This window comes from Dendropsophus ebraccatus, chromosome 8 (assembly GCF_027789765.1).
Source record: "Dendropsophus ebraccatus isolate aDenEbr1 chromosome 8, aDenEbr1.pat, whole genome shotgun sequence".
NCBI classification, from domain to species: domain Eukaryota; kingdom Metazoa; phylum Chordata; class Amphibia; order Anura; family Hylidae; genus Dendropsophus; species Dendropsophus ebraccatus.
The window spans coordinates 23,095,237-23,108,604 of record NC_091461.1 but is presented as its reverse complement, the minus strand read 5'-3'; the positions used below and the strand labels follow the sequence as shown (position 1 = coordinate 23,108,604).

Here is a 13,368-nt window from a genome sequence, read left to right as displayed (position 1 = left end):
CAGGTAGGCAGCATTCTGATCGGAGACCGAGGCGGGCATTCGGAATTTCCACCTGTTTTACTTAATGTGAATGGGCCCAACTATGGACATGTCCCTACAGAGTCTGACACTATCCGAGCTATGTCAGGCAATGTAGGGACATGCTATCAATTGGTAAAGCCCAGTTGGTTATTGAGTCATAGATTTCTAGTAAGAATAACAGAGGAATGGCACATCACAGAGTTATAAGAGGAGATATTTCTAATTTATTCTTTCATGGGGAATACAAGGATTTACTAAAACAGACAGGTCAGGAGATGAGACAGGATCCCTTTAAGACAGGTCAGAGAATCTATATGGCATGGCAAATTCCTTCTGATATTCTCGGACTTAAAATGTTGTGGTAATGGCATCTTACAGTGACAATCGGCAATTATTGATGACAATTAATTATTGTTATTTTTGCCTAGGTTCACAAAGGACTTAAAGGGACAGTGACAGATGAGAATAATAATGGTATAGCCAATGCTATCATCTCCGTTGCTGGCATTAACCATAACATCTTCTCCGGTAAGCCCAGATTCAGCCTTCTTACCTTTCCTAATGCATGATTTCTACTGAAATCAACTGATGTATTACTATATTGTTTCTATAGGTGAGAAAGGAGATTATTTCCGACTGTTATTACCAGACACTTACACAGTAACTGTGTCAGCAGATGGCTACTATGCAAAGACCGCAACTGTAGTAGTTGGACCAGATGAGGCCACAGTGGTAAGTAGGAGGGGGGAATAGCTATAGGGGGAACATATAACAGGTCGGCCTGTAGTGTGCTAGTGGACCCAGAAATCTCTGATACCCTTGTACAGGTTTTAGACTGGGGTCTCATGTTACATCTCTCATTTTTGGTCACACTGAGCATGACGACATTTCAGGAAGGTTATTTCAGGCTTCGGTTACACAATCTTTCATAGATGTCGCTATAGGACACAACTTTAGCTGGGTATGCCGAAACAGCTTCCCTTTTTTCTTTTTTTTTTTTTCAACCTCAGTGCCCCTTTAAATAATCCTATGTGCATTGGCCAAGTCTATAGACAATATTATGGAAGTAAAGGCATACATGGACATTGAGTTGCCATTGACTCATTTAGAGTGTATGTATGAACCTTATAGATTCTGTTTCTTTCTTATAAAAATTATTATTATTATTTATTAAAATAAAGTTTTAACTTTGTAACATACTGTAACTATACTGTAACTTTATTACATTGAGTGGCAGCAGTAAAGGGCTGGGTCGGGAACTTCAGGGCTGCTCAAGCCTCGGCTACTGCACACTGTTACATATTTTTTATTAAATCTTTATTTTATTATTTTTAAGTGAGAATACAATACAAAAGTCATCCAATAAAAAGGGAAATACAAAAAAATCACCTACTATATTGATACTGAGTCTCTCCTGTTATCTATTCTACAGCATGTTAGTATTACAATAAACCATTCATTTATGGAAGCTCGCCTGCACTAGAATAGACATCAGGATTCGCATGTAGCAATGCTGGTGATATGTAACTGTGCTGGGACCAGGGCTTAAGCAACCCTGCAGCTCCATACACAGTCATTGGTGGCAGCAGATGGGCCATGTCATCCCTTTATGCAGCCACTCAATGTAAAATTGTAAAAGAAAATGGGACTATATATATATATATATATATATATATACACACACAGACATGTTCCATCTAGTTTCTGACTTAAAATTTTAAATCTTAATCTTAAATCTTCAGCTTCATTTCCAGTTAAAGAAGGAGAAAGTGTCCTCCTCAAGTTCAAGGGAAAAGCTTCCTTCAAGAAACCTAAACTCCAAGAACCATATGAGAAAGGTTGTTCCCAGAGCAGCTGAAAGAAGAAAAGCAAGATGAACAAATCATGATACGGGGCGGGGGGGAACAGAGTCTTCCATCTGGTTCTGTCACACAACATAATTCCATTCTTTACAAGGACTTGAGGAGCCAGTAGACGACATTAAAACCTAAGAGAGGAAATCTAAGATTATGAACATGTATTTATATCAGAAGAAATATTACAAATATAGGTTTCATCATTCCCAAATGACCCGATTGTGTCAGTAGCAATGGCGGTCGTTACATATCGCACAGTCCATTTGTTTGGCATTTGAAGTAGTTGGATGCAGCCCTAGGGAGTCTGGGAAAACATGGATACAGCCTATGGCCATGCTTTGCTGGACTAACTAGGGCTCCATCTAGCTTCCTTAGCCACTGGTAATCAAATGCAGAACGATCATACTCGAGCATGCTCTAGTCACGCCCATCTCTATAGACCACCAATATGCGGTTTATGGGGGTCTGACACCCAACACCTCCCACCAATCAGCTGTTTGCAGAAACAGAACTGGAAAAAGACATCTCCTTTCATTGTGTTGTAGCTATTGATGAGCAAACTTCCCAAAAGTTCAGTTTCGTCTGAACTTGAACGTTCAGCATTTGACTCCTGGTGGCTGTAGAACTTGGATGCAGCTCTAGGAACTTTTGGAAAACATGGATACAGCCATAGACTGTATCCATGTTCTCCTGGCAGCCAAGTTCTCCAGCCACCAGGAGTCAAATTTTGAACGTTCAAGTTCAGACAAACCTGAAAGTTCTGGAAGTTCGCTCATCAATAATCGTGGGCTTTCTAGATTACTGCAGTTCTGCTCTTATTCGCTTCAATGGGAGCTTAGCCCCAATAACCCTAAACAGCCACTATGCAGAGTATCGGCAACCCACCAATCTGATATTTATGACCTAAGCCAACAATAGGTCATCAAAACATTTTGCCTAGAAATCCCTTTTAACACTTCAGTGTATATTTCTTTGGTTCTTGCATGGCTAAGAAAGCAGGGGTATTAGTCCTGAATGTTGGGTGCTGATGGGTACTCATGGGTTGGGTGCTGATGGGTACTCATGGGTTGGGTGCTGATGGGTACTCATGGGTTGGGTGCTGATGGGTACTCATGGGTTGGATGCTGATGGGTACTCATGGGTTGGGTGCTGATGGGTACTCATGGGTTGGGTGCTGCTGATAGGTACTCATGGGTTGGGTGCTGATGGGTACTCATGGGTTGGGTGCTGATGGGTACTCATGGATAGGTGCTGATGGGTGCTCACAAGGAGAAGCTTAGCTATGCTTCAGAGTCCTAATACTATTTATTGGTAATAATCACAGGCTACAATTCATGTATATGGTGCTGACAGTCATCCCATCACATTGTACATTCATCTGCATCTTTCATATATCATTACACAGATACAGACGGGTAATAAACCTTTTGCATGACTGTTTGTGTTTGTTTGTATCCAGAAACAACTATGCAACATGCACAGATCTTTCCGTATGTGTATAAATAAAGCTATATTGTTTTTTTATTTAACTTCGAGTCTGTACTGATGTTTAAGATGTATAGTGGGCAGGATATAACAACTGGAGATGGTGGGCCTGACCTGACCACTCATTTTACTATTTTAGTATTGCCCAAATCCATATGATATTAAAGATGGTGGCCAGTGGCTTTCCCACTGGTCACCTATTCTCACAGCTTTGACACCCTGGTTTCTTATTAGAGCATATGGATGTCTTAAAATGGGGGTCCTACTCTGTAAAGGGAATGTGGTGTATAGTCTCTAAATAGATTGGAGTTGTAGCCTTGGTTAGAGATGAGCGAACCTTGAGTATTCTCAAATTCTTCCGAACCTGAACACTCAGCATTTGAATACTGGTGGCTGAAGAAGTTGACTGCAGCCCAAATGCTGCCTGGGAAACATGGATACAACCATAGGCCATAGGCTATATCCATGTTTTCCAGGACTTCCTTGGGCGGCATCCAACTTCTTCAGCCACTTGTAATCAAATCCTGAATGTACGGGTTTAGACGAACCGAAGTGTGCTAGCGGTTAAGGGTGTTTTATATAGAAAGGTACAATTTCCTACTAGTACTCCAGCAGTAACCACACTGAGTGCAGTTATGTGATCTCGCGGCTCATCACTGTCCACTTCTCCATAATTATATGGGTTCTTGCTTAGTCATGCAAACATTTTAAAAATATTTTTTTAGACGCTCCAGTGCTGAGCGAATGTACGCTGTGTTACCAAAAGTATGTAAACCCCCCCCCCCCCTCCTCCTAATCAGAGTTAGGTGTTTTTGAGTTTCTGCCACACTCATTGCAAACAAATCCATAAAATAAAGGTATGAAAAAAGAAAATCCAAGGGCACTCACCACTTGCAGAAATGTGTCTTTATTTTCTTGTGTCTGCATCCATCTTGCTGTAACAGCAGATAGCAAGGGTGCCAACACCACCCATTGGTAATGACTGGGGGGGTTGTTCGTGTCCTCACTATCTGCTGTTATCGCGCTTGAGGTTAGACCTTTTTCTGTTTCAGCATCACCTGTGCCCACAAGGTCAAGAAAAGCATAAAGGGTTAACTAGAAGAGAGACTGCTAAGCCAGGCCGTCTAGTCCAACATCAGTGTCTGAGCTCACAAACACTCTTCTAGACAAATTGGCAAAACTTTTTGGAAAGCCTTCCCAGACGCGTGGAAGCTGTTATAGTAAGTTAAGTGGCCAGACTCTTTTTAACACCTGATTTTCGAATGGGATTTCCATTAAAGAGGTTTACTAACTTGTCCTAGTCAACACAAAGGAGCTGAGGGACAGTCTGGAAGTCGCTGGGGGTACAGAGGTCGGACTCCCCACAGTCTCCCACTTGTCCCCTATCCTGTGGACAAGTTAGTTTTAAGTTGGAAACCCCTTTAAGCTCATATAGATGTGATGGTCAGGTGTATACATTTAGAGTCAGATATCTTGTTTTTCTTCTCAGTAGTTCTCTCACTTGGCTTCAGAGCTTAACTCAGTATTCCTCTGTGCCTCTCCAGCTGCTCCATCTCTTTAGCTGCCACTGTATAAAGCAGCCTCCACACCTTCTTTCATCAAACACACTGCCATCTCTATATTCCTAAGAATGGCAGGTTCTCCCTTCCTCCATGTGGTTTGTACCACACTCTGCTGTCCGCTCCCTGTTGCCAGCCCTTTTTATATATCTCATGCAACAGGGACACCTAGTGGCAGGGGCATCACACAACGCCATAACACATACAGTGCAGATGGAAATACAGTGCTCTAATGTTTATTTATTATAAGTGTTGGGAAATAAATGTCATCATCCTGAGGCCATAATTTGACAGCATTTATATTATGGCTGCAAGTTTGTTCACACTTGGCAGATTTGTTGAAATCTTAAGCTAAAAGAAAAAAAATTGCTTCCTACAAAGTTTCAGTAAAGTGTTCTTTGAAGTCTTTTCTAGTTGTAATAATATCCCCATCAGTCTGTCTGAACATATAAGTGACGACCGTGGTAAAACGTGTTAACTCCATAATTACAGCCCGTCCGACAACAGTATCATTAGTCACATTGAAGCCACCATCAATTACAGGTCACCCGGATCCATGAAAATACACAGCTCTAAAGCCTGGTGCCAAGGTGTGGAATTTTTTATATCCCTTTGAGTTGTAAAGGGGAAGCACATGAAAGTAACAGAGACGTGTGGAGCCACAAACCCGGTTTACAAGTCAGCTGCAAAACTATAGGAATGTGCTCAATACTGCTGCTATATAGCGAGTACTCCGCATACTAGTGTATGGATGCACCATTTCTGGATAGATCATCTGGTTGTAGTTTATAATAAAGTTATATGTAGAGATAAGTGCAACTTAAATGTTGGCATTTGAACACCGTTGACTGAAGAAGTTTGATGCAGCCCTAGGGAGTCTGGGAAGACATGGACACAGCTATAGGCCATAGGCTGTATCCATGTTTTCCTTTTCCTAGGGCTGCATCCAACTTCTTCAGTCACCGGTAATCAAATGCCGAATGATAAGACATGAGTTGAGCTCATCTTGGTGTCTACAGGAACCCACATGGGTTAGATACCGGCCACAACCAAAGTCTACAAGGATTACATTGGCCATACAGGACGTCATGTGGATCTTTGGGAGTGATCAAACTCTTTATGGACTTCTAGATAAGGGGGTATGGATAAAGTAAGAAGCTCACAATCTCCACATCTTGCTTGGAGTTGGATTTTTATGGTTTCCAAAAGCAGCTGATGGCCGGAGATGTTTTCCAGGATTACATAAGATCTATGGACTGTTCCCGTCTCTTATCTAAAACAAATGTTTGTTATGTTCAACCTCTGCTAGCACTGGCCTTTGACATGGCGAAGGTTACTGGTCAGAACATGTAGATTTCACGCTTCCTATACTGGGCCAAAATCACTAAGAATCCTGGCGGAGATGTAGCAGAGGGGACTTTGCCATTGTGTGTTTTCTGCATTGTGGGGAATATAATGGAGTGGATTAATACTGAAGTCCTATGTAAAAGCAAAAATAATACATAAACATGCGATAGATAGATAGATAGATAGATAGATAGATAGATAGGAGATAGATAGATAGGAGACAGATAGATAGATAGGAGATAGATAGATAGATAGGAGATAGATAGATAGGAGATAGATAGATAGATAGATAGAAGATAGATAGATAGATAGATAGATAGATAGATAGATAGATAGGAGATAGATAGATAGATAGATAGATAGATAGATAGGAGATAGATAGATAGATAGATAGATAGATAGGAGATAGATAGGAGATAGATAGATAGATAGATAGATAGGAGATAGATAGGAGATAGATAGATAGATAGATAGATGATAGATAGATAGATAGATAGATAGATAGATAGATAGATAGATAGATAGATAGATAGGAGATAGATAGATAGATAGATAGATAGATATCCAAAAATGATAGAGAGCAGCACCACAGAATCAGGATATTTGGTGCCAGCGGATGGTCCCGGCCAGGGACGTAAGTAGCTAATCAATAGAAAAATGTTCCGCAGCACACAGATGTAAGTGCAAAAATCGTAGTGTTTATTACATCAGTGCAAAAACAGAACACGGCATAAAGTGAGACGCGACGTTTCGATGATCTCCATCATCACGCTTGAAAATGATGATGGAGATCATCGAAACGTCGCGTCTCACTTTATGCCGTGTTCTGTTTTTGCACTGATGTAATAAACACTACGATTTTTGCACTTACATCTGTGTGCTGCGGAACATTTTTCTATTGATTAGATAGATAGATAGATAGATAGATAGATAGATAACACTGGTCAACGGCCAAAAAGGTTCCGACATGAAAACAGTTGATCTTAACTAATTTTGGGGTGCTGAAATCGAAAACGATGTTCAAATTTTGAAATTGGCTCTAATTTTCAAGATATAGATGTACTTTCTATATTTCTCACAGCCTGTGATACAATACTGGGAAAAGTTTGCATCATCAGTATTGCATCATCAACTGGTATATTGCATCATCTTAGAATGACCAATATGGAAAAAAGGTATCAGGGTAAGGCTAGGTTCACACTGCGTTTTTGAAATCTGTTTTTTTTTTTGCAAAAAACGGATGAAAAAAACATATGCATTTGTGTGCATCCGTTCTTCCATTGACTTCCATTATAAAAAAAAAAAACGCATCTGTATTTTTGACGGACACATAAGTAGTGTCAGCTATGTTTTTGTGTCCTTTAAAAAAAAACGGATCCGGGTTTTTTTTTACAATGGAAGTCAATGGAAAAATGGATCAAAACAGATGCACACAAATGCAAAACGGATTGCAAAAACGCAGTGTGAACCTAGCCTCAATGGAACCCATCAATGCTTGCAGATTACTGTTGGACAGTTATCAGAGACAATCCCATGTATGAATACAAAAGACGTGTAAGTGCACCGAGAAGCCATTGAATAAGGAGCGACATTCCAGAGTTCAATAAACATTACAATTACAATTAATTTGTAAAAATTCTTAGAAATGCCTGTAAATTGTAGTTGATTTCAGATAGAACTAAGTTTCCTATGAATATATTACAAAAGTTTATGAACAGTAAACTTGCTTCCTTATGATTGAAGAAGTAATAAATATGTCGGCTATTATACTGTATTCTATACAACTCACAAAACAGTAACATGAGAACTCTTCCATATCATAGAAACTAGAGACAATTCACAGTTTTCCTTGTGATATTTGAATTCAGCACATAAAAATCATTAAGAAATGGCTAATTTTATTTCGGAACCAAACAACTTTTGAAAATTTGTTGGCCAGTGTAATAGGAGATGGATAGATAGATAGATAGATAGATAGATAGATAGATAGAAGATAGATAAATAGATAGATAGGAGATAGATAGATAGATAGATAGATAGATAGATAGATAGATAGGAGATAGATAGATAGATAGATAGATAGATAGATAGATAGATAGATAGGAGATAGATAGATAGATAGATAGATAGATTAGATAGATAGATAGATAGATAGATAGATAGATAGGAGACAGATAGATAGATAGATAGATAGATAGATAGATAGATAGATAGATAGGAGATAGATAGATAGATAGATAGATAGATAGATAGGAGATAGATAGATAGATAGATAGATAGATAGACGTTATATAGTTAGATAGGAGATAGATAGATAGACGTTATATAGTCAGATAGGAGATAGATAGATAGATGATAGATAGATAGATAGAAGATAGATAGATAGATAGATAGGAGATAGATAATAGATAGATAGATAGATACATAATAGATAGATAGATAGATAGATAGATAGATAGATAGGAGATAGATAGATAGATAGATAGATAGATAGATAGATAGATAGATAGATAGATAGGAGATAGATAACGGATAGATGGGTAAGGAGGAGAGTGCCCGGGTACCGCCTGGAATTACAGAATTCAGCCTATTACTTCGACTGAATCCCGGGATTCCAGGCAGTACCCGGGAAGTCTCCTCCTTCCCCACGGACCGAGAATGTATCATTAATTAAATACGGCAGGTTCGTGAATGTTCGAGTTCGATCAAACCTAGGATTTCCCGAGGTTCAATCAACTCTATTACTGACATGGACAGAGGTGGTAGCAGAGAGAACTGTGTCAGACTGGAAAGAATACACCACTTCCTGCAGGACATACAGCAGCTAATAAGTACTAGAAGACATGAGAATTTTAAATATAAGCAAATTCCAAATCTATATAACTTTTTAACAGTTGATTTAAAAAAAAAAAATAATTACATTTCTCTCAGTTTTTAGATTCTCTGCTTGCTTTCAGTGAATGGATACATTTCCTGTTTAGTCAGAGACTGGAGACCTATCCTGTCCTATTCCTGCTCACACAATTGTAGAGTTTGTTAGAAGACAGGACTCTGGTCTGTACAATATTAATTCTGCAGTCTTTGTGCTAATTCCCATATTTCCTATTATTGTACTCCAGTATTTCCATACTAGATATAACCTCACAACCAGGCTCAGCTGTGTGATGATGTCTGTGCACTCCATGCCAGGTGCTCATTGGAATTACAGTGTGTAGTAGATCCCCCCTCTCTGCACTGTTACAGTGATATCCATTGTCTGTAATTACATGGAAATTAGGATGAAAAACCAAGATGTTACTTAATTACACCGTTAAAAATAGCTGTGATCACCCAAGGTACCGCCTGTGAGTCACTTCATAGACGTGAGCGTAAGGTAGACAACTGTTCTCATAGCGGCCTCTAGTGGCCAATGCTTGTTTAGCAGTGGTAACATTTCCTGACTTAGGCATTCACACATTCTGTGTTCCGCACAGAACATGGATGTGGAATGCCTGTAACGGACTTCTCCCCCGCCTGGGCAGCATCTGTGATAAAATCCTAGGAGCGGGGGAACTGTACAGATATGTGCCGCACTGTAATGACAGACACGCAGGGGAGAAGTCCGTTACATGCATTCCACGTCCATGTTCCGCGCGGAACACGGAACGTGTGAATGCAGTCTTAGGCTGGGTTCACACTACGTATATTTCAGGCAGTATTTGGTCCTCTTGTCAGGTCCTCATAGCAACCAAAACCAGGAGTGGATTGAAAACACAGAAAGGATCTGTTCACACAATGTTGAACTTGGTGGTGTTTTAAAAACAGGACCGCGCCACCAGGATCCCCGAGCCGGTGCTGCTCTGCTAATGTTAAAAAAAAAAGCAATGTACCTAATGGTACATTCGTTTTAAAGGGGTACTCCAGCCAAGCTTACTTTGGAGGGTGAGGGCATCTTAGCAGCCGTGTATGTTCGAAAAAAGCGAGTGGATTGGTTGTAGAGTTGAATAATGAGGTCTTCTATACACTTAATATCCTCAACCTTACCAGCCACATTGGGGCAGGAGGAGAGTTTGGGCTCCTCCATAGGGCCGGGATGCAGGCCCTAGCTGTGTTGGTCAGATGGCGGAGCACGTAATGGCAATAGGACTTAAGTGGAATAATAGAGATGTGCAGGAGGAAGTAAGCTGGGATGAAGGGCAGCGGATAATTGATATAGGTAGAGGCTATGTCCCACATCTTTTTCCGAGAAGGGACCAACTAAGGGCAGCTCCAGAAAGTATGCAGGAGGGAGACCTCCACATTTCCTCCAGCACATCGGAGAGACTTCCGAACACATCTGATCAATGAGGTTACGAACATAGTACCTCCAGGAAAGCACCTTGTATCTGATCTCCCGCTGTCGAGAAGAGATTGAAGAGGAGTGAGTGCATCTGTACACCTGCTCAACCTGAAAAACTGAGGCTATATTCACACAACCTATATTTTCAATTAATCACGGCTGCTGTTGCAAATTGCAACACTGGCCGTAACTAATAGAAAATGTACGTTGCATTGAAGTCAATGGTATCACAGCCAGAGTGTATACACAAAATATACACTCAGGCTGGGATTCCAAGCGGCCGCAGGAAAAACTGACATGTCAGTTTTTTGCAGCCGCTATTCATTGAATAGCAGCCGCACAACACTGACAGCTCACACAATGGAAAGTGCAGCTCCAGACACACTTTCCATTGTGTGCTATGGTGAATTGGGATGCGGCGCACCCAAATGCACCGCATCCCAATTCAAGAGAGATGAAGTTCAACCGGCCAGTACTACGGTACCGATCGGGATGAACTTCACTGACACCGGCCGTTCTGTGAAACCCGGCCTTAGGGTGCGCTTACACTGACAAAAAGAGGCGGAATCCCTGCCCCGGACTCCGCTCAGAACCCCGCCTACCTCACTGTCTCAATGCTAAGTATAAAGCGCCTTCGCTATCCGCGGATCTCTGCTGTGTCTCAGCACAGGGTGCTGTTCCTTGACACCTGTGTAAAGTTTTCACTCAGCTTAACAAGTAGGAAATGTAGTACCTTATTTTCCCACTAGGCGTCACTACTGTTTTTGTCTCTTATGCACAGCTGTAGAGTTTAGGGTTACCATGTGTTTCTATGCTGACCAGTCACAGGTGCTCTTTCTTTCTATCCTATCCTTCTTCTCTCTCACCCATACTCAGGAGGGTTTAGATTTGCCCCTGTAGGAGGAGTTAACCTGGAGGAAGTGAGTCAGTCTCTAGTTGGTTGGAGTGAGAGGACACACAGAGGCCTAGTTCCTGTGGAAGTTTAGCCAGGGCCTGGATTTGGCCAGGACCCCTAACAGGGACCAGAGATCACAAGCGAGAGAGAGTTCAGACTAATTTTTCCAGAGTGGACAGCTGTGTGAGAAGCTAGCTCTCAGAGAGACTTTCGTTATGCAAGCAACTACCACAACTATGCAGTGCTAAGTTCACCTTAGGGGAGAGAAGTCACCTAGAATTACCCTAGCCCATGCCAGGAACTCTTCTAAAATGTGCAGGGCAGTCTCCTGATACTAAAGGAGCTGACCCCAGTAGGACAAAGCTACCAGAGTAAGATCTATGTATCCTACTGCGCAGCGCAGAACAACTGGGTAATCTTGGAATTCTGCTACACCCAGATAAGCGTCGATTCGGGCTTGTGCTACCCACCTAGGATGGGTTCTACACAACTAGGGGGCAGAAGGCGGTCAGACTATAGTCTATACATGAGTACGAGTATCACTTATTTCTTCCTATCTACACTTCAGTTCCGGCACAGCACATATTCTACATTGTGAAGGGCTCCTCTGGCAACTCCTCTCCTCTTCCTTCTCTTAACAAAGCACCTACTTCAACAAAGCACTTACTACTGCAAGCACCTACTTCTACAAAGCACTGGTTCTACTTTACTGTCAGCAACTATGTTTTTCAGTATCAAAATTTGCACTAACTATATTAAGTGTACTGTTCACCTCAAGTCTTGTTCAATAAAGTGTTCTATTTTTCTACTAAATGCATGGGACTCTGTCTTGTCTATCTGCACCTACACCCACGCACACCACAGTTTTTTGGGTTATTTTTCCCCTTTCTGTGGGTGGCGGTACCAACATCTCAGGTGGGTTTACTATCACTCCAGTTTGCCGTGACAAGTGCCCAAGGGACCCACAACACTCCCGGAGGTTACCGACCATTTGGGGATAAAAAAGCAGCCAAAACAGGTACCAATATAACACCTATGCAATACTACAGAAATGGCGTCACGAGTAACATCATTGCCACTGGCCGAATATCGCAAATTCTTTGAGCGGAGGCGCCCTATGTGGTGGTGTACCACTGGGACTAAGATGTTATCAGTGGTATGATACAGCTCATCCAAAGGTGGTAATGTTGTGATGCCAGTGCTAGTCAAGTACACAGGTGTGATGTTAGTACCTCTTTGTAGAGGATGGCTGGCTGTACTCCCCTGAAATGGTCGGGGACCTGCGGGGCTGTGATGGGTCCCTTGGGCTCTTGTCACGGTAGTCCTGAGTGGCAATTGACCCACCTGGACTATCGGTACCGCCACTCACAGAACGGGGAAAAAGGGCCCAAGGTGTGTGGCGGATGTGTATAGGTGCTGGTGCAGAGTCCCAGTGAATAAATAGAACAGCTTTACTGTACAGTCTCTTGAGAAAACAGAACACTTTGACAGCAGATAAATAATCTTGGTATAGACTTAAGTGCTCGACTAGGTCTGTGCTGCAGAGATATTTGAAAGTGCTGAATATAATAGAGGTAGTTGTAGCGGTGCTTGTAGAGTTCAAGTTAGAGCGGAGCAGCGCAGAGGAGAGGAGTTTGTCAAGGGAATCCCAACCCAAAGAAGTATTGTGCTCTGCCGGAACTTGAGAGAAATACTTGAGACTTGAGAGTGAGAAGTTTACTTGTACCCGTGTTTAGACTAGTGTCTGACCACCTTCTGCCCTACAGTGTCGAGGTACTTGTCCTACTAGGGTGATAACAGTCCCAGCCGAGTTACCTGGGTGAAGCTAAGCGTCCGAGCCTTCCCGGTGTCACCTGCACTGCGAGATAGGATACATAGACCCTCTGG

At 41.7% G+C, this 13,368-nt stretch overlaps 1 protein-coding gene across 1 annotated transcript in view; it reads left to right on the top strand.

The window, feature by feature from the left end:
• The window catches only part of CPN1 (carboxypeptidase N subunit 1), a 30,407-nt gene extending 27,001 nt beyond the window's left edge, over positions 1-3,406 (top strand). The window contains exons 7-9 of the mRNA XM_069980016.1: positions 450-549; positions 635-753; positions 1,764-3,406. Of these exons, the coding sequence (XP_069836117.1) occupies positions 450-549; positions 635-753; positions 1,764-1,898 (354 nt within the window). The 3' untranslated portion in view covers positions 1,899-3,406. The remainder of the gene's footprint in view (positions 1-449; positions 550-634; positions 754-1,763) is intronic.
• The last annotated feature ends 9,962 nt before the right edge of the window (positions 3,407-13,368 follow it).